The 27,532-nt window shown below is 40.0% G+C and overlaps 12 protein-coding genes across 12 annotated transcripts; 6 read left to right on the top strand and 6 right to left on the bottom strand.

The window, feature by feature from the left end:
* Positions 1-538: 538 nt before the first annotated feature.
* Positions 539-4,454, top strand: GCK72_020903 (uncharacterized protein; the record flags this gene model as incomplete). Its single annotated transcript, XM_053733873.1, has 7 exons — positions 539-660; positions 726-832; positions 1,896-2,373; positions 3,229-3,529; positions 3,955-4,116; positions 4,161-4,277; positions 4,326-4,454. The coding sequence occupies 7 exons, from the start codon at positions 539-541 to the stop codon at positions 4,452-4,454; spliced, it is 1,416 nt and encodes a 471-aa protein (XP_053582786.1).
* Positions 4,455-5,230: 776 nt separating this feature from the next.
* GCK72_020904 (uncharacterized protein) lies at positions 5,231-6,339 on the bottom strand (the record flags this gene model as incomplete). Its single annotated transcript, XM_053733874.1, has 5 exons — positions 5,231-5,387; positions 5,432-5,703; positions 5,749-5,883; positions 5,932-6,223; positions 6,269-6,339. The coding sequence occupies 5 exons, from the start codon at positions 6,337-6,339 to the stop codon at positions 5,231-5,233; spliced, it is 927 nt and encodes a 308-aa protein (XP_053582787.1).
* A 3,413-nt stretch (positions 6,340-9,752) lies between these two features.
* GCK72_020905 (uncharacterized protein) lies at positions 9,753-10,862 on the bottom strand (the record flags this gene model as incomplete). Its single annotated transcript, XM_003106522.2, has 5 exons — positions 9,753-9,876; positions 9,925-10,196; positions 10,251-10,403; positions 10,448-10,739; positions 10,792-10,862. 5 exons carry the CDS (start codon positions 10,860-10,862, stop codon positions 9,753-9,755), a joined length of 912 nt encoding a protein of 303 aa, XP_003106570.2.
* Positions 10,863-11,825: 963 nt separating this feature from the next.
* Positions 11,826-12,915, bottom strand: GCK72_020906 (uncharacterized protein; the record flags this gene model as incomplete). Its single annotated transcript, XM_003106360.2, has 5 exons — positions 11,826-11,952; positions 11,997-12,268; positions 12,318-12,452; positions 12,501-12,792; positions 12,845-12,915. 5 exons carry the CDS (start codon positions 12,913-12,915, stop codon positions 11,826-11,828), a joined length of 897 nt encoding a protein of 298 aa, XP_003106408.2.
* A 725-nt stretch (positions 12,916-13,640) lies between these two features.
* On the bottom strand, positions 13,641-14,558 carry GCK72_020907 (uncharacterized protein; the record flags this gene model as incomplete). Its single annotated transcript, XM_053733875.1, has 1 exon — positions 13,641-14,558. The coding sequence occupies one exon, from the start codon at positions 14,556-14,558 to the stop codon at positions 13,641-13,643; it is 918 nt and encodes a 305-aa protein (XP_053582788.1).
* Positions 14,559-15,274: 716 nt separating this feature from the next.
* GCK72_020908 (uncharacterized protein) lies at positions 15,275-16,130 on the bottom strand (the record flags this gene model as incomplete). Its single annotated transcript, XM_053733876.1, has 2 exons — positions 15,275-15,343; positions 15,390-16,130. 2 exons carry the CDS (start codon positions 16,128-16,130, stop codon positions 15,275-15,277), a joined length of 810 nt encoding a protein of 269 aa, XP_053582789.1.
* A 1,244-nt stretch (positions 16,131-17,374) lies between these two features.
* Positions 17,375-18,460, top strand: GCK72_020909 (uncharacterized protein; the record flags this gene model as incomplete). The annotated part of the gene is made up of 5 exons (XM_053733877.1): positions 17,375-17,445; positions 17,489-17,789; positions 17,838-17,972; positions 18,021-18,292; positions 18,337-18,460. 5 exons carry the CDS (start codon positions 17,375-17,377, stop codon positions 18,458-18,460), a joined length of 903 nt encoding a protein of 300 aa, XP_053582790.1.
* Positions 18,461-19,532: 1,072 nt separating this feature from the next.
* GCK72_020910 (uncharacterized protein) lies at positions 19,533-20,621 on the bottom strand (the record flags this gene model as incomplete). The annotated part of the gene is made up of 5 exons (XM_053733878.1): positions 19,533-19,656; positions 19,701-19,972; positions 20,021-20,161; positions 20,207-20,498; positions 20,551-20,621. The coding sequence occupies 5 exons, from the start codon at positions 20,619-20,621 to the stop codon at positions 19,533-19,535; spliced, it is 900 nt and encodes a 299-aa protein (XP_053582791.1).
* Positions 20,622-21,445: 824 nt separating this feature from the next.
* GCK72_020911 (uncharacterized protein) lies at positions 21,446-22,557 on the top strand (the record flags this gene model as incomplete). Its single annotated transcript, XM_053733879.1, has 5 exons — positions 21,446-21,516; positions 21,560-21,851; positions 21,899-22,006; positions 22,083-22,354; positions 22,437-22,557. 5 exons carry the CDS (start codon positions 21,446-21,448, stop codon positions 22,555-22,557), a joined length of 864 nt encoding a protein of 287 aa, XP_053582792.1.
* Positions 22,558-23,003: 446 nt separating this feature from the next.
* GCK72_020912 (uncharacterized protein) lies at positions 23,004-24,140 on the top strand (the record flags this gene model as incomplete). The annotated part of the gene is made up of 5 exons (XM_053733880.1): positions 23,004-23,074; positions 23,254-23,419; positions 23,471-23,611; positions 23,659-23,972; positions 24,017-24,140. 5 exons carry the CDS (start codon positions 23,004-23,006, stop codon positions 24,138-24,140), a joined length of 816 nt encoding a protein of 271 aa, XP_053582793.1.
* Positions 24,141-24,529: 389 nt separating this feature from the next.
* GCK72_020913 (uncharacterized protein) lies at positions 24,530-25,620 on the top strand (the record flags this gene model as incomplete). The annotated part of the gene is made up of 5 exons (XM_053733881.1): positions 24,530-24,600; positions 24,653-24,944; positions 24,991-25,125; positions 25,175-25,446; positions 25,494-25,620. The coding sequence occupies 5 exons, from the start codon at positions 24,530-24,532 to the stop codon at positions 25,618-25,620; spliced, it is 897 nt and encodes a 298-aa protein (XP_053582794.1).
* A 727-nt stretch (positions 25,621-26,347) lies between these two features.
* On the top strand, positions 26,348-27,423 carry GCK72_020914 (uncharacterized protein; the record flags this gene model as incomplete). Its single annotated transcript, XM_053733882.1, has 5 exons — positions 26,348-26,418; positions 26,464-26,758; positions 26,808-26,942; positions 26,990-27,261; positions 27,306-27,423. The coding sequence occupies 5 exons, from the start codon at positions 26,348-26,350 to the stop codon at positions 27,421-27,423; spliced, it is 891 nt and encodes a 296-aa protein (XP_053582795.1).
* Between the last annotated feature and the right edge of the window lie 109 nt (positions 27,424-27,532).

The following is a 27,532-nucleotide window of genomic DNA, read 5'->3' on the forward strand; positions in this document are numbered from 1 at the left end:
AGTCTTTTAACCAAGTTGATGCTGTCCAATAAGATATATGATGTCCTTGCCAAGGGTTTCGCTTACATTTCGATGAGTTTCCTTTGCACTCACTCCTGGTATCCTAGCAGAAAACACCTTTTTAGAGCATTGCGATCTTTGGCGAGTACTTCTGCCATGGTACGCTGTTCTAGGGACTTGCAAAGCAGGAATGTTTGTTGAGGGTAACAGTACTTGTTAATAATAAAAAAGGACAAAGTAATGTCATGGGGTGAAACCGCAGAACATTGAAAAAAGTGCAAACACTTATGAAACACCCTAATAGAATGTTCAATTGTACTGTTAGGCCACTTACCATTCATCAATGACCACGCCTGAAAACTTATTGTGATGACTCTACTCGAAACACATGGAATATGCAAATTAGGTCAGAGGAATCATAAAAAAGTGGTGTCGGAAGACTATAAGTACTCGGGGAATCATTTTGAAATGTCATATTTTTTTGTTCCCCGTTTTAGGCGATTTTTAAACGATTTTCAGAAAATTTCAGATTTTCAAAATGCTCAAAAATTGTGAAGTGCACCCGACGACGTTATCTGAAGAGTACCCGTTCCCGGATATTCGGAAGACGTCGAACTTTGTATTCTGGAATCGAACGAGACTCTACATTATGGTTTTGACGTGAGTCCCCCCGTGGCCTAGAATTCCAAATTTTGGATTTCTAGGCCACCACAGAGAAATTTCAGATTGGCATGTCTTACATTCATCCAGATGAACACGTTGACATTCAATTTTACTGTTATTTGTATGGAGGATATTGTGGAGGATCATCATAGACTCACTAATTATACAGGTAGATCTAATATTTAATTGGTGGCCGAAGACCGGGGAATAACTAGGCCACCGATTAAATTTTTTTTAAACAAAAATTTCGAAATATCACCCAACTTTGAAATGATGCCACGCCCCCAAATCGTGTCCAAATTTTTTGAATTTTGTATAATTTTGTAGATCAAAACTAGTAGATCATTTTTGTAGTTGACCGTTTTTTGATAGATACCGCCCATAAAAAGATGTGGGTCGCGCGGGAAATTCAAATTTCGAATTTTGTGGAACTGTAGTTTGGAGTGCGGTGGGATTGTGGTGGGACATCTGGACATTTGGGAGGTCAGACACACAGACAGACAAAAAGGTGGGCATGTGGATAAACAGAAAGACACACCAACTGCATATCAGGGATGCGTGGAAATGAAAGTTTCGGAAATTTTTTTCCAAAATTTTGGAAATTTGTTTTTTAAAAATTTAGAATTTGCCAATTTCCGTTCCGCCCGGTATCCGAGTTTTTTTTGAGCCTCACGAAAAATTTAAAAAAAATTTTTCGAAAAATCTGAAAATAGGCTATTTTTAGCAAGGTGTCACGCCGCCCATTCTGACACCACGGCTACAAGTTTTATATCATTGCGTAGATCAAATCTAGACCTTCATTTTTGTAGTTGACATCTTTATCGTACGGACACTCCCTAGCAAGTTATGGCCATTTTAAGTAAGCAGCCGCGGAAACTCGGAAAACAGTGGGTTGAACTTCAAAGTGCTATAACTCCTTGGGAAGAGCTCTTACAAAAAAGTTGTCAACTACAAAAATGAAGATCTAGATTAGTTCTACACACTGATATAAAACTTGTAGATGTGGTGTCAGAATGGGCAGCGTGACATCTTGCTAAAAATAGCCAATTTTCAGATTTTCCAAAAAAAAAAAAATTTCGACTTTTTCGTGTAAAATGTAGGGTACGTTGACATCGGGACAACAGGATACACAAATAGACACCATCCGACTACAATGGGCTACTGTAACCTACTGTACCCCTGGTAGCTACAGCACCCTAATACCGTACACCCCTAACCAATTCCACTTCCAGACACCCACTGGTTCGAGCGAAACACGGAAAAGTCTTTGCTTTTCTCGGGCGCCGCGATCGGAGGTCTCATCGGACTCATCCCGTCAGTCCCACTCATCAGCTCCCTCGGTCTCCGTAACGTACAAACCATCTCTGGCCTCATCTCAGCCGCCGGCGCAATCCTCTTCCCCCTCGCCGTCACCATCGGATTCTCCGCATCTCTTATCTGTCGCGTCCTCCAAGGCGTCGGCTCCGCCATCATGTTCACCACAGTCGGCGTGGTGCCAGGTGTGTGGGCGCCGAGTCGAGAAGCCAACACGTTTATGGCGATACTGTCGTGTGCACTACAACTGAGTAATATCATTTGTATGCCTGTGTCCGGGTTACTTTGTGAGTCGGTGCTCGGATGGAGATCCATTTATTATCTGTTTGGAGCACTCACTCTTGTGGTTTATGGATTGTTTTGGTTCACTTATACAGATGATCCAAAGTTGCATAGGTGAGTTGTTTTTTCAAATTTGAAAGGGTTACTGTAGTCGTGAGACCGTTTTGACAAAACTAGGTTACTGTATTTAGTATTGACTCATTGTTTCTGATGATAGTAGTTCTAGAAGTCTGTGTGATCACTGTAGTTGCGGGTTACTGTAGTGAGCAAGTATATACGTAAATTGCGAAATATAGGTTACTGTAGCTCGGGTTACTGTAGCCTCCGTAGGAATACTGCGGTACGATATCCGAGGCCCCGCCCTTTACCCAATCCTGCGGCACACTTTCTCATTTGGGGGCGGAGCGTAAATACACAAATACATTTAAAAAAAGACAAAAAAGCTAAAATAAATGTTAAACAGACGCCGTGATGTGTTATTGAGACTCACAAAACATTTCGAAAAATTTTTTTCCAAAAATCTGAAAATTGGTGATTTTCAACAAGAAGCCACGCCGCCCATTCTTACACCACGTCTACAAATTTTATATCAATCTGTAGATCAAATCTAGATCTCCATTTTTGTAGTTGACAACTTTTTTGTACGGGCGCTCCCTTTAAAGTTATGGTTGTTCGAAGTGAGCAGACTGCAAGTGCTTTCAGGGACTGGGCTCAACTTCAAAGCAATATAACTCCTCGTAGAGCTCCTACAAAAAAGTTGTCAACTACTAAATTGAAGTTCTAGATTTTTTCTACAAAATGATATAAAATGTGGAGTGCGTGGACATCGGGACAGTGAGATACACAGACAGACAGACACTCTCCGACTACAATGGAGCGTGTTCACATTTGCATACATTGACCGTTTGCATAAGGCGATTAACTTTTTTCGGTATCAAAATATCACCCTAACAAAACACAAATTTCCAGAAACGTCTCGCAAAAAGAACTCGGCAAAATCTCTACCGGAAAAATCGAGAAAATCAAAGAATCTGTACCCTACCTGGCCGTCTGCACAGATCCTACCGTAATCATCACATGGGTGTCTTGTTTTGGCGGGAATATGGGATTCTTCGTCTTATCACTATACGGACCGACTTATCTCAGAGAGATTCTAAAATTCGACGTCAGGGAGACTGGATTTCTGTCGGCGCTTCCATTCATACTATCGGCTATAATCAAGTTCGCAGCGGGGCAGGTTTCCGATAAGCTCACGTTTTTGTCGGAGAAGGTGGGTGGATGAAAATAGTATGGTTAGAAATCTGAAGACGTGAGGATTCTGGATCTGTTTTCAGAATTTTCAGAAATTGAAAATTCACTGAGTTACAAAGCTTTTTCTTACTTGAGACAATTTACAGCCTTGTAACTCCGTTCAATTTCACTTTTCTGAAATTTTGAAACCAGAGTCAGAATCGTCCCGTTTTCAGCTATCCAGACATACTAAAATAAATTGAATTTGTATTTTCAGAAAGGTGGAGACGTGAGGATTCTGAATCGGTTTTCAAAATTCTTGTAGCTTATAAACTGACCGAGATACGATGACGTGTAACTCGGTTCGATTTCACTTTTTTGAAAATCTGAAACCAGATTCAGAATCCTTATGTTTTCAGCAATCTATTTATGCCCAGATTATCTGAAAATAAGTTAAAATTCCAGGCCCGTTTTGTCTTCTTCGCCGCAACCTCTCAAATCGGATTCGCCGCCGGGTTAGTCGTGATGGCATTCACCTCAAGCCGCCTCGTTGCTCAAATCGCATTCAACTTCGCTATTGTATCCTCCGGTTTGAATATTATGGGAGTCATCAAGTGCATTCAGTTGGTAGGTCCCTGATGTCGGATCCTAGGCCACCAATTCTCTTCCAGCGCTGCCTGCAACACGTGCACTTTGCCATAGCAGTCATCTCATTTACAGCGTATGTTGTACAGTTTTTAGCGCCGATTATTGTTAGTATTATCTGTCCGGATAACACTCCTGAGCAGGTAGGTCATCGGGTTTTCTTGGTTACTCATCAAGATTTGTATTTCCAGTGGACAATCCTGTTTCTGTTTATCACTGGAATCATCATTGTCTGTAACGCTGGATTTCCATTTATTACGAAGTCGGAAGCAGCGGATTACACGAAGCCGAGGAATGTGAAAGTTGAAAACGTGCTCTAATAAAGAGCTATTACATTCAAGAAGATCTCTTCTTGCTACATATTTTACTCATTTTTCCATAAGATGTCTGCACTTTTATCCTTTTTTTGTTAGTTTGAACATAAACGTTTTGAAAAATGTTATAATTGAAAAGAGACACTATCAAAGTGTTCGGAGACTAAATTGAGATTTATTTTGAAATAAAACCTTCTGCCTTTTTTTGTGAATCCTGCGGTCATCAATTTTTGGTATTTTTCTTCAATTCGGGAACATGGTCCCTCAACAGACATTGAACAATTCCACGGCCTCAGTAGACGTGCCACGTCACTAATCTCGGTATACGCACACACACGTAGAACCTGCTCTCCGAGAATCGAACAGTCCATCTGCAACGTCATCATTTCTCGACGTCTCCATCATAGTCAGCCTCAGTAGACAATAGCTACTTACCACGTCACTAATCTCGGTTCACGCGCAAGGTTTCCCAGACTCAAAGTGTCCGTTTGCCACGTCATATCTGGGAATCTCCTAGGCCTACAGGTCATCCCTCAAACAATGAATACAGCAGCTGCGCCGACAAAAAAAACCTGACAATAATCAAAACGGTTTCTATAGAGCAATAATTTATGGGGTTCACAATCCAGTAAAAAACAACATTATGATTAAAAGAAATACAGAGATGGTGAAAATGAGAATATCAAACAACTTGATCGATATGTGTTGTGAACGACTTATTTTTTGTACTTTTCGTAGTAAGCAATATTGAGAGGAAGATACTTCTTGGTTGACCAATAATTTTATTTCCAGTACAGACCGTGCATCATGGAAAAATGCAAAAAAACTTCGATTGCAGTCCCTTTCGCACAGACTTCCACAACGACAAAGTAATGATCATCGGTAGAACAGTACACGTTCAATTCAGTGGACTCGTCGATTGAAATTGTTGCACATTCTCTGAATTCTATATGACTGACAGAAATCATTACCCAACTACTCACCTGCCATTCAACATTGTCTTTCTGGCATTCATTTTTGAATAAAGAATATCATGTACGAATTTCACGGGTAAACTGTGTCTTGCCATCAATCTACTTCCAATCGGCCTATTGGTTCTTTTCGATACTTTGTTACAGTAGTAAGCAATCACTTCACTTTGCATCGGTGAATCAATTTTGATGGATTCACAATTCCATTCTGATACTATTTCTGCGTTGATTCTGGTTGCGACATATACCGGAATTCTCACTGTCACATGTTTTGGTATTTTCAGCTGAAATAACTGGAAATTAATATAATTTCAAAACTTTAAACTTACAGCGTCCTCTCGAAGTGTTGTATCTACTTCTACATTTTCAATTGGAATATTTGTTGGGAACCATGCATCGGTTTTGAACACAGTCATGTTTTTGATAGCAATTGGAATGCATTTCGAAATGAACTCTGGTGCTTTCTGAAAATTTTCATAAATTAACATGAAGAAAAAACGAGACACACTCACATTCAACTCAACATTTTTGATGCGTGTCCCCTCTCTGTTTAAGTTATACAAAAAAAATTTCTCCACTGCCTGCTCGGGTCCTAAACAGGTGAACTGGTCAACAAATTTCCTTTTCGAATGGTTATTCATACGTATCTGATTTCCTTCATTATCCCAGAAGGAAAATCCAAAAGAATCAATTCCCGTGATAATATGATCTTGCGCCATACTCCACAGGCTGACTAGTTCGAGGTGATAAGGCAAAATTTCTTCCATTTTTCTGATTGCTGGGCACATGGCATAGAAATGTTTTCTGAAATAGGTGTTTACAACTGAAAATGGGCAATAAAAAACTGACCTCTTTTCAAAACTGATATACTCTAGGACTGCTTTGGCAGACTGATAAGCCAGTGGTTTGCTTCGAAACATCTCGGAAAATCTGGAACAGTGAAGTCAGAAAAGAAAAAATAGAAAACAGAATAGAAAAAAACAAAAGAGAGCTTCAGTTCTCAGCAAGTAATTTTACGGACAAGATCTTTGCGGGCTCGACAGTCCGTCGCCTACCAATAAAACGAAGAAGAACCTTCAACAAACATAAAATATTCACACAGCCTTATTATCCAATGATCATCTGTGATGGTTGAGTCATTACCACCTCATTACCACGTCTCATCGCCATCATTAATATTTATCTAAACCGCAGTAGAGTCGGGCCGTTGAAAATCGGGCCGTCGAAATTCGGGGCGTTGAAGCCAATTAGAAATGTTAGAAATGAGAAATAAGTCTATTGTTGATTTTTTTTCTCCTAATTTCATTCACTTGGAAAAAAGTGACAAGGCATGATCTAATTTCGAACAGCCATGTTAAACATGTATTTTTCATCGCAATTGTTATGCATGCACGTTTTTTGAGAATGAATGTGTGCGCATTTGCTTAGCAGATAGCAAGCGGTTAATGAGAAATCAATCAATGTGTTTTGAGAACCTCTATTTGGATGAGAGACCGAGAAGTGACGGTGTCGGGGCTGCTGAGTCTACATATATCTCACCTATTTCGTTATTTGCTTCTGGCAGACAGTGGGTTGGTGACGTGGCAACCAACCAACACAGAGGTTTACTGCAAAGAAACAACGAGAATTAATGTAGTAGGCGATGTACTGCCAAGACCGCTTGTCCGCCCCATTATTTGCTGAGAACTGAAGTGACAGCTCTCTTTCAGTTTTTTCTATTCTGTTTTTTATTATTTCTTTACTGACTGTTCCAGATTTTTCAAAATGCCTTGAAGCAAACCACTGGCTTATCAGTCTGCCAAAGCAGTCCTAGAGTATATCAGTTTTGGGAAGAGGTCAGTTTTTTATTGCCCAATTTCAGTTGTAAATATCTATTTCAAAAAACATCTCTATGCCACATGCCCAGCAATCAGAAAAATGGAAGAAATTTTGCCCTATCACCTCGTTAGTCAAGCTGGAATGTATGGCAATATCATGATGGTGATTGATTCCTTTGGATTTAGATTTTGGAAGCATGAGAGAAATAAGATGCTTATAAATAACTTTTCGACAATAAAACGTGCTTATCGCCTTACCCGTTTAGGACCCGAGCAGGCAGCGGAGAAGTTTGTATTGTATAATTTAAGCAGAGCGCAGTTGAACGACGCGTGTCGTGCTGATACTTTTGTTAAGAACAAGACATTAAAAAAAAAAGGTTCGACGTGTCAATTATAGTTTTGAACGCATCGAAGGATATTTTGACCAGGAAGCAAATAGAGAATTCCCGCAATGTTTTAATTCGGAGTTAAAATCGTGACTTCGAGTTTGTTGATTTTGGTACGACCTGAAACATTCGTTTTTAAAAAGTGATTTGGAATATTTTGAAATTAGAATATACTACTAGTTATGACAAAGTCTCGAAAGTGACTCAATGAGTTTTTTGGTAAAGAATTTACTGGTGAGATGCTGAATATAAGCAGAATAAAAGGAATAACGATCATCAACAAAAATCTTGTCATCCCTAAGCATAACTCTAACTTTTCCGCAATCCACACTAATTTTGTGTTCCAGTTTGAGTTATCCAATAGATAATTTATAAAGTAGTCGTCCATACCGCATTTCACAAGTGGAATATTAAAAGCAACAATTCTAAATGAGGAGAAAATCAAAATGTTAATTGTCAAAAAGATAGTTAAAATAGCTCGGGATACTCTCGCTGCAACTTTATGACTCCAACTCAACACGTTTTTAAATGAGAGGATTTGAATAAAGGACATTGAAATCAGAAGCCATGAGGCAATTGGTATACAAACTGCATGTATGTACTCAGAACATCTGAGTACCTTCCTCCTCTAATCGTTCACGTCATTCACTGGGGGAAAGAGAGACGGTCCCAACACATAAGGGACCCTCTCTCCCCCTCTCTCTGAATGACCTCTGTCTCGTGACTCTCAAAGAGTCAACACTATTTCCCCCCAACACCTTCAAATGTTGAAGAAGAGAGAACTCTCTTAGCTCCTGGCTAACACTCTCTCTTCTTCTGTCTTTCTCTCCTCCTCTCAATCTATCATGAGACAGTCTGGCCACGCCCCTTGGGGGCGAGTGCGAGATTGTTTCATTCTTTCCTACCATTCTCCACCAGAAGCTGGTATCAAAAGCTTCTCCCCTTTTTTCTCCCCTTTTCTCCCCTTTTCTCCCCTTTTCCCCTTTTTTTTCCTCACCTTCCAATCTCTAGGAAACTTCATCAAGAAGTTTCCTCTCCATATCTTTAAATTGGTAAGCTTCCCAAGAAGCTTACATCTCAATTGTTCAATCCTTGTTTATTTTAACTTAGATCTCTTTATTGTTATAATAAACGGTTTAATTACCCAAGTTTGAGGTATCGAGTCATACTAGGTTTCACTACAAAGTGTTTCCAGTCAGTGCGAGCCCCCAGAACCCCATTCGTCACAATGTATTCCTTCAGTCGTTAGTCTATATACAAGATCCACTATGTGAACATGGTGACAGTTGTAGCAATAGCCACTGTTGATAATATAGCTATATCTAGGACACAAAGAACAATAAGACATGTGGCAATTGGGTAATGGTTTCGCGATAAGAGTAGAATACCCAAGTGGATGAAATTGGTAACAAAGCCGAAAATTGAAAGCATTAGATTCGGATATTTGGTGAGATACTCTGCATCGAAGAATAACCCTTCTGCCATGGAAATAAGAATAATAGAGAAAAGATTGGGAAGGCGCGCTGAGTAGAGCGTTGTCTCTAACACCTAATTATAGGCTCCCTCTTTCAGACAACAAACTTTCAATTTCAAAATGCCAAATACATTTGAGACAGAATATTAGTTATTTACATTTGAAAATGGAGAGAAACAGAGGTTTAGATTGTGATTATAGTGGGTTTTGACTTCAAGGAAACTTGGAAACACAGACAATTAAAAAGCAGGAAGCTTACTTTTGTACCAAGTGTGATCTAATGATAGTGCAGCCACTGCTGTCAAGATAAGAGCACTGAAAAATTATATTTTTTGTTCTTTAATTGCAGAGGAAGGGTCGACAAACACTGAACATTCCCACTGACTCAATAGACAATAGCTACCTGCCACGTCGGTAATCTCGGTTTACGCACAAGGTCTCCGAGACTCAAAGTGTCCGTTTGCCACGTCATAAGAATATCCTAGGCCTAGAGGTTTTCCATCAAACAATGAAAATATTAGCTCTGCAAAAAAACTTGACAATAATCAAAACGGTTTCTATAGAGCAATAATTCATGGGATTTAGAAATTTCAATTTTCCAGTTAAAAACAACATTATGATTAAAATAAATTCAGAGATGGTGAAAAATGAGAATATCAAACAACTTGATTAATTGCAGTTCCTCTCGCACAGACTTCCACAACCACAAAGTAACGATCAACGCTACAATCGTATACGTTCAATTCAGTCGACTCGTCTATATAAATTGTTGCACATATTCTGAATTCTGTATACATAGCTGACAAAAATCATGACTCAACTACTCACTTGTCATTAAACACTGTCTTTTTGGCATTCATTTTTGAGTGAAGAATATCAAACAAGAATCCCACTGGTGAACTGTGTCTTGTCATCAACCTACTCCCAATCGGTCTATCGGTTCTTTTTGATACTTTGTTACAGTAGTCTACAACCTCTTCACTCCGCATCGATGAATCAATTCGGATCGATTCACAATTCCATTCGGATACTATTTCTCTGTTGATTCTTTCTGCGACATGTCCCGGAATTCTCACTGTCACATGTTTCGCCATTTTCAGCTGAAATTATGAATGAGAGTTTACTTGCGATTATTTTCAAAACTTGAAACATACAGTGTCTTCTCGAACTGTAGTATCGATTTCCACATTTTCAATTGGAAAATTTGTTGGGAACCATGCATCGGTTTTGAACACAGTCATGTTTTTGAAAACACTCAAGCTTTTGATAGCAACTGGAATGCATTTTGAAATGAACTCTGGTGCGGTCTGAAAATTGTTTTATGTCGAAATGAAGAATAAAACGGCCTCACAGTCAACTTAACATGTTTGATGCGTGTCCCCTCTCTGCTTAAATGATACAATAAAAACTTCTCTGCTGCCTGCTCGGGTCCTAAACTGGTAAGCCGGTCAACACCTGTTTTCGTCGAAAGGTTTACCATGCGCATCTTATTTCCCTCATACTCCCAGAAAGAAAATCCAAAAGAATCAATATCCATGATTATGTTGTCTCGCGCCATACTAAACAGCTTGACTAATTCGAGGTGATAGGGCAACATTTCTTCCATTTTTCTGATTGCTGGGCACATGGCGTAGAAACATTTCCTGAAAGTGGTATTTACAACAGAAATTCAGCTTATGCGTGAGAACAACTGACCTCTTCCCAAAACTGATATACTCTAGGACTGCTTTGGAAGACTGATAAGCAAGTGGTTTGCTTCGAGACATTTTGGAAAATCTGAAACAGTGGAAGTCAGTAAAGAAAGAATAGAAAACAGAAAAAAGGGAAAAGAGATCTTTCACTTCAGTTCCCAACAAATAATGTTTCGGACAAGATCTCGTTTTTTTCCTTCCAATCGACATCTGTGCTGGTTGATTGCCACGTCACCAACCCACTGTCTGCCAGAAGCAAATAACATAATGGGTGAGATCTCTGTGGACTCAGCAGCCCCGACACGGTTGCTTCTCTCATAAAAGGGTCCTCAACACACATTGATTGATGCCTCACTAACCGATTTCTATCTGCCAAGCAAATGCGCACCCATTCTCAAATATCTTGGGAACATAACTGAAACGTGTGGTAAAAAATAACCAACAATATTCGTATTTCTAACAGGATGCGCTGGGAAGGGTTAAGCGGATTTCTAAATTTTTTACCGGCTGAGTCATAAGGTAGCATTTTTGTTAGCGCTACTCAATTTTCTACCCGGGGTTTTTTTCTGATTCCTCTTTTCTCGCCCTACCTCATTAGTCGATGGCTATCTGTCACGTCACCAATCTCGGTGTAACCACACACACGTAGAATCTGCAAACCCTCCAAGAATCGGACAGTCCATCTGTCACGTCATAATCTCTCGACGTCTCCATCAATAGGCAATGAAACCCATCGACAAACATCAAATATCCCCACTGCCGCAGTAGACAATAGCTACTTACCACGTCCCGAATCTCGGTCTACGCACACATATAAACCTTAAAGGTCTCCGAGACTGTCCGTCTGCCACGTCATATCTTGGAATCTCCTAGGCCTAGATGTCTTCCTCAAACAATAAACACATCAGCAGTGCGCTTTACAAAAAACCTGACAATTATTAAGACGGTTTCTGAAGAATAATAGTTTTATGTCATTCGGTAAATGCGATTTTAACATTATGATTAAATGAAACTCAAAGATAGTGAAAAACAAGATTATCAAACAACTTTGTCGATTGCAGTCCCTCTCGCACAGACTTCCACAACCACATAGGATCGTATACGTCCTCTCGAATCGTATACGTTCAACTCTGTCGACTCATCGATTGCAATTGTTGCACATTTTCTGAATTCTGTATAGCTGACAAAAATCATAACTTAACTACTCACCTGCCATTCAACATTGTCTTTCTGGCATTCATTTTTGAGTGAAGAATATCAAACACGAGTTCTACAGGTGGACTGTGTATTGCCATCAACCTACTTCCAATCGGTCTATCGGTTCTTTTTGATACTTTGTTACAGTAGTCCGCAATCTCTTCACTTTTCATCCACGACTCAATTCGGATCGATTTACAATTCCATTCTGATAATATTTTTGGGTTGGCTCTTTCTGCGATATGCCTCGGAATTTCCACTGTCACGTGTTTCGCCATTTTCAGCTAAAATTATAACTAAAAGTTATGATTATTTTTAAAACTTAAAACTTACAGTCTCTTCTCGAACTGTAGTATCTACTTCCACATTTTCAATTGGAACACTTGTTGGGAACCATGCATCGGTTCTGATAACAGTCATGTTTTTGATAGCTATTGGTATGCATTTCGAAATGAACTCTGGTCCGGTCTGAAAATTATTATAAATTGAAATGAAGAAACAACAAAACACACTCACAGTCAACTTAACATTCTTGATGCGTGTCCCCTCTCTGCTTAAATGATACAATAAAAATTTTTCCGCTGCCTGCTCGGGTCCCAAATAGGTTAGCCGGACAACACGTTCATCCGTCGAAAGGTTTATCATAACCATTTGGTTTCCCTTATACTCCCAAAAATGAAATCGAAAAGAATCAATAGCCATTATGATATCATCTTGACACAGACGAAACAGCTCGACTAATTCAAGGTGATAGGGCAAAATGTCTTCCATTTTTCTGATTGCTGGGCACATGGTATAAAAATGTTTTCTGAAATATAAATTAACAACTGAAATTAGGCTTATGCGTGAGAACAACTGACCTCTTCCAAAAACTGATATACTCTAGGACTGCTTTGGAGGACTGATAAGCCAGTGGTTTGCTTCGAGACATTTTGGAAAATCTGAAACAATCGAAGTCAGTAAAGGAAGAATAGAAAACTGAATATAAAAAAACGGAAAGGGAGATATCATTTCAGTTCTCATAATGTGGCGGAGTTGCCCGCGTACGAATACGGGGTGATAGGGTCCTGATACAATATGACGACAAATACACAATTTCTTACAATAAATTTACTTTATTGCAAGAAAATAAATAAAGAGAGCGATAAACTTACAAAACAACCAACGCTAAAACTAGAACTAACTCTGAAAGCCAACCGACTTCAGGAAACTACTTGTTGCCACGTGGAGTACACGTGTCCACGTGAACTGACGCGCTGAGGTTACGGTAGGCGCGTGAGGCTTTGGCGGAGTGTCGTTACGTATTTATTGTGAGGACTCGGAGAACTACAGGGTTATGAGGGTACCTTGCCACCGGCAACTTCCCCCCCTTTACAGAAACCGGGCCCCGACCGGTTCGAGTACTCTCACAGATACGACTTACATTCTTCTCCCCTTATCTCACACCACCTAGCCTAAACTCAGTCACACCACCCTAACATCAAAATAATCAAAAAGTTGTCTTTAGGAGACCTCAATGCAAAATACTATCATAATTTTACACTACTACTAAAACAAAACAATTAATTAACAATTTGGATTGTCCACCAAGATGACATCACTGGTGACTCCATTTGTTCTCCTTTATCCGTGGCTCCGAAGTCACCGACTCCTTTCTCAGTTGGGCCACCACCACATTCTCTGTCGTCCTCGCCTCCAGGAACTCCAGCAGTTCTTCCCACGTTTTGAACTTTTCGCCCGCACTCGCAGCCGAATCGCTCCATGACCGGCAGTTATCCAACTCCGTTTCCAACTTTCCACCAATCTCGATTTTGCACAATCCATTTTGTACGGAATGATCGTGATCTCCTTCACTTCCTCCGCTAACTTTCGCACCAAGTCACCCAACTTTTGGTTCGTCTCCTCGTCCTCCGTGAGCTCTAACAAGAATACGATCGATTCCACATTCGCAAAATCGAATCTATTCTTCCACGTGTCCAGCGCACTTTTCCGATACTCAAAGATGGATTTCCCCTTCACGCCGATTCTCGGAGTTATGAGAATCTTCGATTCTCTAATCACCGTCTTCTTTGGCTTCATCCCTTCTTTTTTCTCCTCCGTCACTGTATCCACAGCGATTTCCTTGCTCTTCTCCACCGTTTTCTTGGTAGGATCCATGTTTCCAACACGGATTCCAAGGTTTCCTATCGTGAACACCTTCTTCTTTGGTTTCACCCCTTCTTTTTCCTCACTACTCGTCGCATCTCTCTTTCCCTTCTTCTGTTGCACATCCGTTCTTTCCTGTTTCCACTCCACCGAAACTCCAATACTTTCGAATGCGTTCGTTCCAAGCAGCATTATTTCAGCATCGTTCTCAACGAGCTGAAAAACTACTTCCGCCTTTCTATCTCTCACTTGAATCGGTACTTCGATTTGCTGACTGATACGCATCTTCTTTTTCGAAGTATCGATCACTTCGAACCTAGGTTTCCCTAACCTTTTCACCACCTCCATCCAATTTCGGCAACCTTTCTTCAGTCCATTCCATGCTCCAGTTGACATCACCGACACCGCGGCTCCACTGTCAACCACCATTCTCCGCTCTTGTCCCAGCAATTTAACCGTCTCCACAGCTACTTTGCCTACACCTTATCCTTTTCCTCTTACTTCCACACTTTGCACTGGCTTCGATGGGCATTGACGCGCTAGGTGTCCCACACCTCCACACGAAAAACATTTCTGCTCCATCCAGTACCGGTTTTCCCCACTTTCTTTTTCCGCCACATCTTTCTCGCCGTCATTTTCAGCTTTTGGACGTTCCTTCCAGCCTTCAGAATATGGACTCTTCTGGCAATTTCCACGACGCTGTTCGTTTTCTTGTTGCAGCACGATATCTTTCAGATGATCGTACTGTTCTTCCAACGATAACTCGAAACGCTTCATTATGAGCATTTTGTGCAACGTCTCATCTGCGCGTGCCGCTTTCATCAGCTTTGTTGTTCTCATCTGAGACAACGTCTCCTGCTTCACCTCCGGGAACGCCATCCTTGACCACTTCTCTACCTCCACGAGATACTCCCACATCTTCTGGTCCGACCTCTTCTCCAGCCCTTCAAACTCGTTCAGCGCTTCGATCTTGCTATCTCCTTGTCGCTTTCTAAGCTTGTGTTCAAACTCTTCGAACAGCGACTGTATTGATCTTTCGTATCTTTTTGGCAACGTTTTGAACAGTGACTTGGCCGCCCCTTTCAAAAACTTTTCCTCCAAGATTGCGACCAGCTCATCATCACTCTCCGTCACATGGTTGTACTTCAACAAGAATGCCCGTTTGAACTCCTTGAACTCGCCTGTTCCATCAAACGTTTTTGGCTCCGGCAACGCTGAAGACTTCAACATCCTGTTCATACATTGCACCATTTCGTTTACTTCGCTACTTCCTGTCCGACTCAACGTTTTCCTGCTAAACGCGTCTTCTCCTCCTTTCTTCCTGCTTCCCTTATTGGTGCTCTCGGAGTCCCAATTTACCACCTTCTCGTACCAGCTTCTGCTTCCCTGGACTTCATCCCACAAGCCCTTCGGCTTGCGTTCCTCCAGCTCCTGCGTCTTCCTCAGTTGTTTCAGCGCTTTCTCCAGCCTACTGACCTGCGCCTCAGCCACCTCCTTTTCTCTCTGGATTCTCCGGATTTGCTCCCCGAGCATCTCCTTTTCTTCATTCCAGCACTCCGTCAACAAGTTCTTCTCATATTGCACTTTCTGCAATTCCAGATTTACTTTTCCCACGGACCATTCCGCTTCCTCACTTTCCGCTGCTTTCGCACACGCCTCTCTCAACTCTTCCACCGATTCGAGCTTGAATTCTCTCATAACTCGAATCACCGATCGCGGCCATTCATCTCCTCCGATTTCTTCGAACTTTTCCAACAACTCTCTGTTGAAAATTCTCATCGGCTCCAGAATCGCATCCGCCTCCTGTTCGCTGCATTTTGCTGTCCACTCCCCGAGTTGCAACCTTGTTTCGTCCTCCACTTTGACGCTGCTAGCGATAAGTTTAGTGAACTTCTTCACTTTCTTTCTTCTCTCCTTCACGCTCATTTGAGTTTCCACAACAATCATCCGATCGTCGTCCACTTTCAACGTTGACTGCTTCGACGATGTTTTGTCGCTCATCTTCTGCGTTGTCGTCCGTAAACAAAGTTTTTATCCAAAAACTGTTTACAATTCGTTGATTATCCAATCGACGAAAATTATTCACAAATTTCCGTAAAATTTATCCAAATTTTACCAAAAATTCTTATTTTTCCGCAAAACTTCGAAATCGCCTGGGTTTTATACTCGCCCAAACAATAAATTCAAAGATTCACTAAGAAACACGAATAACCGGTTCGGCCCCCAAGTTGCCCGCGTACGAATACGGGGTGATAGGGTCCTGATACAATATGACGACAAATACACAATTTCTTACAATAAATTTACTTTATTGCAAGAAAATAAATAAAGAGAGCGATAAACTTACAAAACAACCAACGCTAAAACTAGAACTAACTCTGAAAGCCAACCGACTTCAGGAAACTACTTGTTGCCACGTGGAGTACACGTGTCCACGTGAACTGACGCGCTGAGGTTACGGTAGGCGCGTGAGGCTTTGGCGGAGTGTCGTTACGTATTTATTGTGAGGACTCGGAGAACTACAGGGTTATGAGGGTACCTTGCCACCGGCAACTGCGGACAATATCAGTCCCGGCAATCCGTCGCCTACCAAAAAACGAAAAAGAGCCCTCAACAAACATAAAATGTTCCCACATCCAGATTGTGATGACTGAGTCATTACCACCTTATTACCACGTCACATCGCCATGATCAGTATTTTCCTGAACCGCAGTAGAGTCGGGTCCGAAAAAGTTCACAAGTCAGCTTGGCCAATTAGAAATGTTAGAAATGAGAAATAAGTCTATTGTTAATTTTCTCCTAACTTCATTTACATAGGAAAAAAAGTGACAAGCCATAATCTATTTTAAACAGCCATGCTAAGCGGTTGTTTTCCATCACAGTTATGCAGCCACGTTATTTGATAATGTGTGCGCATAGCTGAATTGGTTGCTTGGCAGATAGCAATCGGTTAATGAGGAATCAATCAATGTGTGTTGAGAACCGTTTTACGTCCAATGCTATGAGAGAAGTGACGGTGTCGGGGCTGCAGAGTCCACAGAGATCTCACCCATTATGTTATTTGCTTCTGGCAGACAGTGGGTTGGTGACGTGGCAATCAACCAACACAGAGGGCCATTGGAAGGAAAAAAGATCTTGCCCGCCACATTATTTGCTAAGAACTGAAGTGAAAGACCTTTCCGTTTTTTTTAAATTCAGTTTTCTATTCGTTCGTTACTGACCTCCACTGTTTCAGATTTTCCAAAATGTCTCGATTCAAACCACTGGCTTATCAGCCTTCCAAAGCCGTCTTAGAGTATATCAGCTTTGGAAAGAGGTAAGTATTTTTTCCAAATTTCAGTTGTAAATATCTATTTCAGAAAACATCTCTACGCCATGTGCCCAGCAATCAGAAAAATGGAAGAAATTTTGCCCTATCACCTAAAATTAGTCGAGCTGGATAGTAACAAGGAGCGAGATTATATCGCGATGATGATCGATTCTTTTTCATTGAGTTTTTTGATGGATGGTCAGGAAAATAACATGAGTATGAGAAAAACTTGTTCGACGAAGAAACGTGTTTATTGGCTTACCAGTTTGGGACCGGAGCAGGCAGCGGAGAAATTTGTATTGTATAATTTGAGCAGAGAGGGGACACGCATCAAGAATGTTGCGATCAGTGTGAGTGCATTTTGTTTTTTTCTCATTTCAATCCCGAACAATTTTCAGGTCGGACCAGAGTTCATTTCGAAATGCGTTCCAATTGCTATCAAGAATTTGCGTGTGAACAGAACCACTGCATGGTTCCCAACAAATATTCCAATTGAAAATGTAGCTGTAGATACTATAGTTCGAGAAGACACTGTAAGTTGCAAGTTTTGAAAAAGATAAAAAATACAGTTATAATTTAAGCTGAAAATGGCAAAACATGTAACAGTGAGACTTCCGGAGCGTGTAGCAGAAAGAATCAACACAGAAATAGTATCAGAATGGAATTGTGAATCCATCCAAATTGATTCATCGATGCGGAGTGAAGAGATAGCGGACTACTGTAACAAAGTATCGAAAAGAACAGATAGACCGATTGGAAGCAGGTTGGATGCAAATCACAATTCACCAGTGGAATTCTTGTTCGAAATTCTTCATTCTAATATGAATGCCAGAAAAACAGTGTTGAATAACAGGTGAGTAGTTGGGTTATGATTTCTGTCAACTATACACAATTCAGAACATGTGCAGCAATTTCAATCGTCGAGTCGACAGAGTTGAACGTATACGGATCGACCGATGATGATCGCTATGTGATTGTGGAAGTGTGTGTCAGAGGAACTGCAATCGATCAAGTTGTTTGATATTCTCATTTTTCATTGATTTCCCTATTATCTATACTTGATTCTTTTTTCATGATAAAACTTTTTTCTGTAGAAACTGACTCTATCATTGTTGTTCGATTGATGTGAAGCGTCGCGGTTGCGTCACGTCTCCCAAAAATCTTGTGTGCGATAGCTAAGGTTGATTAAATTATTACAGACTTGCAAGATTCCGAGAAAGCTCCGGCCCGGCCCGGCCCGGCCGGCCCGGATTTGAATTTTTGAACTTTTTTCACTATAAATTTTTGTCCAAAAATTTATTTTCTGAAAATTTTTCATATTTTTCCTCAAGTATATTTTTCAAAACCCTTCGAAACCTACAAAAAATTGTTCTTAAGAAATATTTTTCAAAAAAATCGGAAAATTTTCGAAAACAAATATTTGAATTTTTTTCAGTACTGAACTTCCGGGCCCACCGGGCCGGGCCGGGCCGGGCCGGGCCGGGCCCTGGAAATTTTCATTCCGGCCCGGCCCGGCCCGGCCCGTTGCAAGTCTGAATTATTAGGTGGCTATTGTCTACTGGGGCAGGGAGAAAATTTAATGTTTGTCGATGGGTTTTATTGCCTGTTTGGATGGAAACGTCGAGAGATAAAGACGTGACAGATTGACTCTCCATGACTGTAGACGAAGATTGGTGACGTGGCAAATAGCTAATGTCTACTGAGTCAGCGGGGATATTTAATGTTTGTCGATGGGTTTTACTGCTAATTGGATGGAGAGATAATGACGTGACAGATGGATGAATTAGACGAGAAAATACCCTCATCCAGCATTAAATATCCCCATTGACACAATACACAGTAGCTATTTGCCACGTCACCAATCTTTGTTTACGCACACATTATGAACCTTCCAGGACTCCGAGACTTAATGTGTCTGCATGCCACGTCTAATCTGGGAATTTCCTAGGCCTAGAGGTCATCCCTCAAACAAAATTAGCTGCGCAGCTCTGCAAAAAAAACCCAATAATTTATGTGATTTAGAAGATTTGATTTTCCAGTTAAAAATATCATTATAATTAAAAGAAATTCAGAGATTGTGAAACGTGAGAATATCAAACATCTTGATCGATTGCACTCCCTCTTGCACAGACTTCCACAACCACATAGTGATCATCATTGGTCAATCCGTATACGTTCAACTCAGTCGACTCGTCGATTGAAATTGTTGCACATTCTCTGAATTCTATATGACTGACAGAAATCATTACCCAACTACTCACCTGCCATTTAACATTGTCTTTCTGGCGTTCATTTCAGAATGAAGAATATCAAGCACATCAAACAACTCCATGGGTACACTGTGTCTTGCCATCAACCTACTTCCAATTGGTCTATCTGTTCTTTTCGACACTTTGTTACAGTAGTCCGCAATCTCTGTATAGTACATCGATGATTCAATTCGGATGGATTCGCAATTCCATTCAGATACTATTTCTGTGTTGATTCTTCCTTTGACATGTACAGGAATTATTACATGTTTTGCCATTTTTAGCTTAAATCATGACTGTATTTTTGATCATTTACGAAGGTTGTAACTTACAATGTCTTCTCTAACTGTAGTATCTATTTCCACATTTTCAATTGAAATATTTGTTGGGAACCTTGCTGTGAAAGCTGTTCTGAACACATCCAAGTTTTTGATTGCAATTGGAATGCATTTCGAAATGAACTCTGGTGCATCCTGAAAATTGTTTTGGATTCAAATGGAGAAAAAAAACACACTCACAATCAATTTAACTGTTTTAATGCGTGTCCCCTCTCTGCTTAAATTATACAATAAAAATTTCTCCGCTGCCTGCTCGGGTCCCAAACAGGTGAGCCGGTCAACATCTGTTTTCGTTGCACGGTTTACCATACGCATCTGATTTCCCTCACACTTTTCAAAATGAAATTGAAAAGAATCAATATACATGAGGATATCATCTTGCGCCATACTAAACAGCTTGACTAATTTGAGATGATAAGGCAAAATTTCTTCCATTTTTCTGATTGCTGGGCACATGGCGTAGAAACATTTCCTGAAAGTGGTATTTACAACAGAAATTCAGCTTATGCGTGAGAACAACTTACCTCTTTCCAAAACTGATATACTCTAGGACTGCTTTGGCAGACTGATAAGTAAGTGGTTTGCTTCGAGACATTTTGGAAACTCTGAAACATTCGAAGTCGGTAAAGAAAGAATAGAAAACAAAATAAGGAAAAAGATCTATCACTTCAGCAAATAATGTGGCGGACAAGATATTTGCGGGCTCGACAGTCGCCTACCAAAAAATGAAGAAGAGCCCTCAACAAACATAAAAAATTCCCACTGCCAGATTGTGATGACTGAGTCATTACCACTTCATTACCACGTCACATCGCCATCATCACTATTTTCCTGAACCGCAGTAGAGTCGGGTCGGTAAAAATTCAGAAGTCAGCCAGGTCAACTAGAAATGTTAGAAATGAAAAATAAGAACATTGTTGATTTCCTCCTAACTTCATTTACTTAGAAAAAAAAATGACAAGCCATAATCTATTTTTAAACAGCCATGCCAAGCGGTTGTTTTCCATCACAGTTATGCATCCACGTTATTTAAGAATGTATGGGCATAGCTGAATTGGTTGCTTGTCCGAGATAGCAATTGGATAATGAGGAATCAATCAATGTGTGTTGAGAACCTCTATTTGGATGAGAGACCGAGAAATGACGGTGTCGGGGCTGCTGAGTGCACAGAGATCCCGCCCATTATGTTATTTGCTTCTGGCAGACAGTGGGTTGGTGACGTGGCAATCAACCAGCACAGAGGGCCATTGGAAGGAAATAACGAGGAATAATGTGGTAGGCGATATACTGCCAAGACTGCTTGTTTGCCTGTCTGCCTCATTATTTGTTGAAAACTGAAGTCATACCTCCCTCTCCGTTTTTTTATATTTTCTTTTCTATTCGTTCTTTACTGACTTCCACTGTTTCAGATTTTCCAAAATGTCTCGAAGCAAACCACTTGCTTATCAGTCTTCGAAAGCAGTTCTCGAGCATATCAGTTTTGGAAAGAGGTCAGTTTTTTGGCCCAATTGGAGTTGTTATTTTCTATTTCAGGAAGCATTTCTATGCCATATGCCCAGCAATCAGAAAAATGGAAAAAATTTTGCCTTATCATCTCGAATTAGTTGAGCTGTTTAGTATTGCAGATTGTTTCTTCTTGATTGTGGATTCTTTTAAATTTTGTTTTGGGGAGTATGAGGGAAATTGTATAATTATGATAAACCTTTCGACGGCTGCGCTTCGACGGATACGACTTACCTGTTTGGAACCCAAGAAGGCAGTGGAGAAATTTGTATTGTATAATTTAAGCAGAGAAGGGACACGCATTAAAACAGTTGACTTGATTGTGAGTGTGTTTCGTTTTTCTTCATTTCAATCCATAACAATCTTCAGACCGGACCAGAGTTCATTAAGAAATGCATTCCAATTGATATCAAAAACTTGATTGTGAAAGCAACCTCTGAATGGTTTCCCACAAATGTTCCAGTTGAAAATGTGGAAGTAGATACTGCAGTTCGAGAAGACACTGCAAGTTTTAAGTTTTTAAAATAATAATAACTTTTAGTTATAATTTTAGCTGAAAATGGCGAAACACGTGACTGTGGAAATTCCGGGGCGTATCACAGAAAGAATCAACACAGGAATAGTATCAGAATGGAATTGTAAATCGATCCGAATTGAGTCGTGGATGAAGAGTGAAGAGGTTGCGGACTACTGTAACAAAGTATCAAAAAGAACAGATAGACCGATTGGAAGTACATTGAGGGTAAACCACAATTCACCAGTGGAATTCTTGTTTGAAATTCTCCATTCTAATATGAATGCCAGAAAAACAGTGTTGAATGGCAGGTGAGTAGTAGGGTATAGAGTGTCGCCTCGCGAGACGGTACTCGCAAAAATCCCGATTTTTGCTCAGCCATATAGAATTCAGAAAATGTGCAACAATTTCAATCGACGAGTCGACTGAGTTGAACGTATATGGTTGTAACATTGGTAGTTACTCTGTGGTTGTGGAAGTGTGTGCGAGTGGAACTGCAGTCGATCAAGTTTGATATTCTTATTTTCACTATCTTTGCATTTTATAAAAGTATAATATTGTGTTTAACTGGAAAATCAAATCTACCGAATCACATAAAAACTATTATTCTACAGAAACCGTGTTTATTATTTTCTCGTAGAGCGGCGCAGCTAATGTATTCATTGTTTGAGGAAGACCTCTAGGCCTTAGAGATTCCCAGATATGACGTGGCAACTGTGTGCGTACACTGATATTGGTGACGTGGTAGGTAGCCAAACATAAATGAGACGGATGGGACCTCCAATGTTTGTGGTAGTCCCTTTTTTGCCTAATTGGAAAAAGACCAGTCAGATTGGCTGCAGGACACACAGTGGTGTTTTCCACTATTTTATTTGCTGGGATCATTATTTTTCACTCTTCTTTGCTTTAGTAGTTTCATTAAATCTTATGCCCAATTTGCACTTTTTCAGACTCTTAAAAATGCCTCGAGACAACCCCCTGACCTACCTGTCTACAGTTGCTGTCTTGGAGTTTGTCAGCTTTGACAAACGGTAATATTTTTCATGAGCAAAATCATTTCAAGTTTTGAACTTCTTGCAGAAAACAACTACCTATATGCCAAGTGTCCAGCAATTAGAAAAATAGAAGAGAAAATACCGTATCATCTGGAATCGGTTGGATTTTTTATCCACTTTCAAAATCATTTCGTTGTAAAATTCCTTTCATTTAGAATCAGTTTTTTTGAGAGTAATGGATGTATGATGAGTATGACAAACTTGTCAACTGGGAAAACTATCGATCGTGTTATACAAGTCCCACTGGAAGATGCAGCTGAGAAGTTCGCATTGTATAATTTAAGTAGAAAGGGGACTCATATCAAGCGTTTAGACATGGGTGTGAGTTTGTTTCGTTTTTTTGGTTTGAACTTGTTCTTTCCCATTTTCCAGCCCGGACCGGCTTTCATTGTGAACTGCGTTCCGATTGCTATCAAAAACTTGACTGTCAGAAAAGCTTCTGAATCTTCATGGTTCCCAACAGTTAGCCCAATTGAAAATGTAAAAACGGACTGTGCAATCAGAGAAGATACTGTAAGTTTTGAGCTCATCAAACTCTAAAAATGTTAAGCCTATTTCAGTTCAAAATGGCAAAACACGTAACAGTACTGATTCCGGGGCCTCGTGCGATAGGAGTCAACACGGAAGTAATTGCAGAGTGGAATTGTGAATCCATCAAAACTGATGTACCAATGTCAAAGGAAGAGGTCGCGGATTACTGTATCCAAGTATTAAAAAGAACGGACAGACCGATTGGAAGCTTGCTGACAGCTTCACTTCGTTACCCAACATATAATGCGTGGTATAATTCCGAGATGACCAGTTCACCAGTAGAACGGTTGTTCGATTTGCTCCAGTCGAGAATGAAGGCGACAAAAACTGTGTTAAATGAAGAGTGAGTAGTTAGATTCTAGGCGACAACTAAAAAAACTAATTAAGGCAATGCGCAACTGTTCCAATTGACGTATCAAAAGAGCTCAACATCTACAACTCTAACGAGAATAGGTTAAATTTTGTGATTCATGTCAATGCGAGAGGAACTGCAATCGATCAAGTTGTTTGATGTTCATATTTTTCACTGGTCTCCATATAACTTATATTTAATGTTTTTTTAATAAACATTTTTTAGGTGGAAACTGTCTTAATCATTGCTGTTCGGTTGGTGTGGAGCGTCGCGGGCTGACCGTTTCCCAAAGATATTGTGTGCGTCAGCTGAGGTTGATGAAGTGGTGAGTAGCTATTGTCTAGAGATCACACCCCTAATGTTATTTTTTCTGACAGACAGTGGGTCGTTGATGTGGCAATAAACCAACACAGAGAACCATTGGAAGGAAATAGCGAGATCTTGTCCGTGATATTATTTGCTAAGAACTAAAGTGATAGCTCTCTTTCCGTTTTTTCTGTTTGCTATTCTTTTTTTCCATTGACTTCCACTGTTTCAGATTTTCCAAAATGTCTCGATGTAAACCACTGGCTTATCAGTCTTCCAAAACTGTTCTTGAGTATATCAGTTTTGGAAAGAGGTTAGTTGTTTTTAGGCATAAGCCCAATTTCAGTTTTAAATACCAATTTCAGAAAACATTTCTATGCCATCTGTCCCGCAATCAGAAAAATGGAAGAAATTTTGCCTTATCACCTCGAATATGTCAAGCTGGAACGTATGAGGCGAGACGATATCATGATGGTGATCGATTCTTTTGGATTTAGTTTTTGGAAGTATGAGGGAAATAAGATGCTTATAAATAATCTTTCGACGGTAAAACGTGTTGATCAGCTTACCAGTTTGGGACCCGAGCAGGCAGCGGAGAAATTTTCATTGTATAATTTAAACAGAAAGGGAACACGAATTAAGAATGTTGAGTTGAATGTGAGTGTGCTCTGTTTTTTTCATTTCAATCTAAAACAATTTTCAGGCCGGACCCTTGTTCATTTCGAAATTCATTCCAATTGCTATCAAAAACTTGAGTGTGAAAAGAACCGATGCATGGTTCCCAACAAATATTCCAGTTGAACAAGTAAAAGTAGATACTATCTTTCGTGAAGACACTGTAAGTATCATGTTTTGAAAATAATCTTAATTTCCATTCATAATTAAAGCTCAAAATGGCGAAGCACGTGACAGTGAAAATTCCGGTACATATCACAGAAAAAATCAATACAGAAATAGTATCTGAATGGAATTGTGAATCCATCCTAATTGATTCATTGATGCGAAGTGAAGAGATCGCGGACTACTGTAACAAAGTATCAAAAAGAACCAATAGGCTCATTGGAAGTAGGTTGATGGCAAATCACTGTTCACCAGTGGAACGCCTGATTGATATTCTTCATTCTGAAATGAATGCCAGAAAGACAGTCTTGAATGACAGGTGAGTAGTTAAGTCAACATGATTTTTGTCAACTATACAGAATTCAGAAAATGTGCAACAATTTCAATCGACGAGTCGACTGAATTGAACGTATATCGTTTTTTTGCCGTTAATCGTTTTTTTGTGGTTGTGGAAGTCTGTGTGAGAGGGACTGCACTCGATCAAGTTGTTTGATATTCTATTTTTCACAGGTTTTCCTATAATCTATACTTGATTCTTTTTTACAATAAAACATTTTTATGTACAAATTGTTTTTATCTTTGCCGTTCGGTTGATGTGGAGCGTCGCGGTTGCTACACGGGCTGGCCTATTCAGAAAGATCTTGTGTGCGTAGACGAAGATTGGTGACGTGGCAAATAGCTAGTGTCTACTGAGCCAGCGGGGATATTTAATGTTTGTCCATGGGTTTTACTGCTAATTGGATGGAGATATGATGACGTGACAGATGGACGAATTAGACGAGAAAAGACCCTCAACCAGAATATCCCCATTTACACAATACACAATAGCTACTTGCCACGTTACGATTCTTGGTTTACGCACATAATATGAACCTTCAAGGTCTCCAAGATACAAATTGTCCGTTTGCCACGTCATGGGAATCTCATAGGTCTAGAGGTCTCCCTCAAACAGGAAATACATTAGCTGCACCACTATGCAAAAAACCTGACAGCAATCAAAACGGGTTGACACGTCACTAACCCACTGTCTGCCAGAAATAAAAAAACATGATGGGTGAGATCTCTGTGCAGGTGATAATGACTGAGCCATGACAGATGATCATTGGCTATTCAGGCGTGACATTATTTGCTGAGAACTAAAGTGATAGCCCTTTCCGTTTTTTTTATATTCAGTTTTCTATTCTTCCTTTACTGACCTCCACTGTTTCAGATTTTCCAAAATGTCTCAGAGCAAACCACTGGCTTATCAGTCTTCCAAAGCAGTCCTAGAGTATATCAGTTTTGGGAAGAGGTCAGTTTTTTATTGCCCACTTTTAGCTGTAAATATCTATTTCAGAAAACATCTCTATGCCATTTGCCCTGCAATCAGAAAAATGGAAGAAATTTTGCCTTATCATCTCGAAATAGTCAGACTGGAAACCATGTCGCAAGAAAATATCATGATGATGATCGATTCTTTTTCATTGAGTTTTTTCGAAATTTATGAAAGTAAGATGAGTATGAGATACAATTCTACGAGGGCGAAATGTGTTTCTTGGCTTACCAACTTGGGACCGGAGCAAGCAGTGGAGAAGTTTGTATTGTATCACTTCAGCAGAGAGGGGACACGCATCAAAGAATTTTTGATTAGTGTGAGTGCATTTTGTTTATTTTTTTATTTCAATCTATAACAATTTTCAGAAAGCACCAGAGTTCATTTCGAAATGCGCTCCAATTGCTATCAAAGAATTGTATGTTGACAGAACCCCTGCATGGTTCCCAACAAATATTCCAATTGAATATGTGGCTGTAGATACTACAGTTCGAGAAGACACTGTAAGTTGCAAGTTTGAAAACGATAAATAATACAGTAAACATTTAAGCTCAAAATGGCGAAACACGTAACAGTTGAGATTCCGAGTTATGCCAATAAAAGAATCAACACAGAAATAGTGTCAGAATGGAATTGTGAATCCATCATAATTGAGTCATCGATGTCCAGTGAAGAGATTGCTGACTACTGTAACAAGGTATCAAAAAGAACCGATAGACCGATTGGAAGCAGGTTGGATGCAAATCACAGTTCACCAGTGGAACCCCTGTTTGATCTTCTTCATTCAAAAATGAACGCCAGAAAGGCAATGTTGAATGATAGGTGTGTAGTTGCGTAATGATTTTTGTCAGCCATATAGAATTCAGAAAATGTGCAACAATTTCAATCGACGAGTCGACAGAGTTGAACGTATACGGTGATGGCATGTTTAATCCCTATGTGATTGTGGAAGTGTGTGCGAGAGGGACAGCAATCGATGTTTGATGTTATGATTCTTTATTATGTCTGACATTATAAAATTATAAAATTGTTTTTAACTGGAAAATAAATCTACCGAATTACATAAAAATATTATTCTACAGAAACCTTGTTT

This window comes from Caenorhabditis remanei, chromosome V (assembly GCF_010183535.1).
Source record: "Caenorhabditis remanei strain PX506 chromosome V, whole genome shotgun sequence".
Taxonomy (NCBI): domain Eukaryota; kingdom Metazoa; phylum Nematoda; class Chromadorea; order Rhabditida; family Rhabditidae; genus Caenorhabditis; species Caenorhabditis remanei.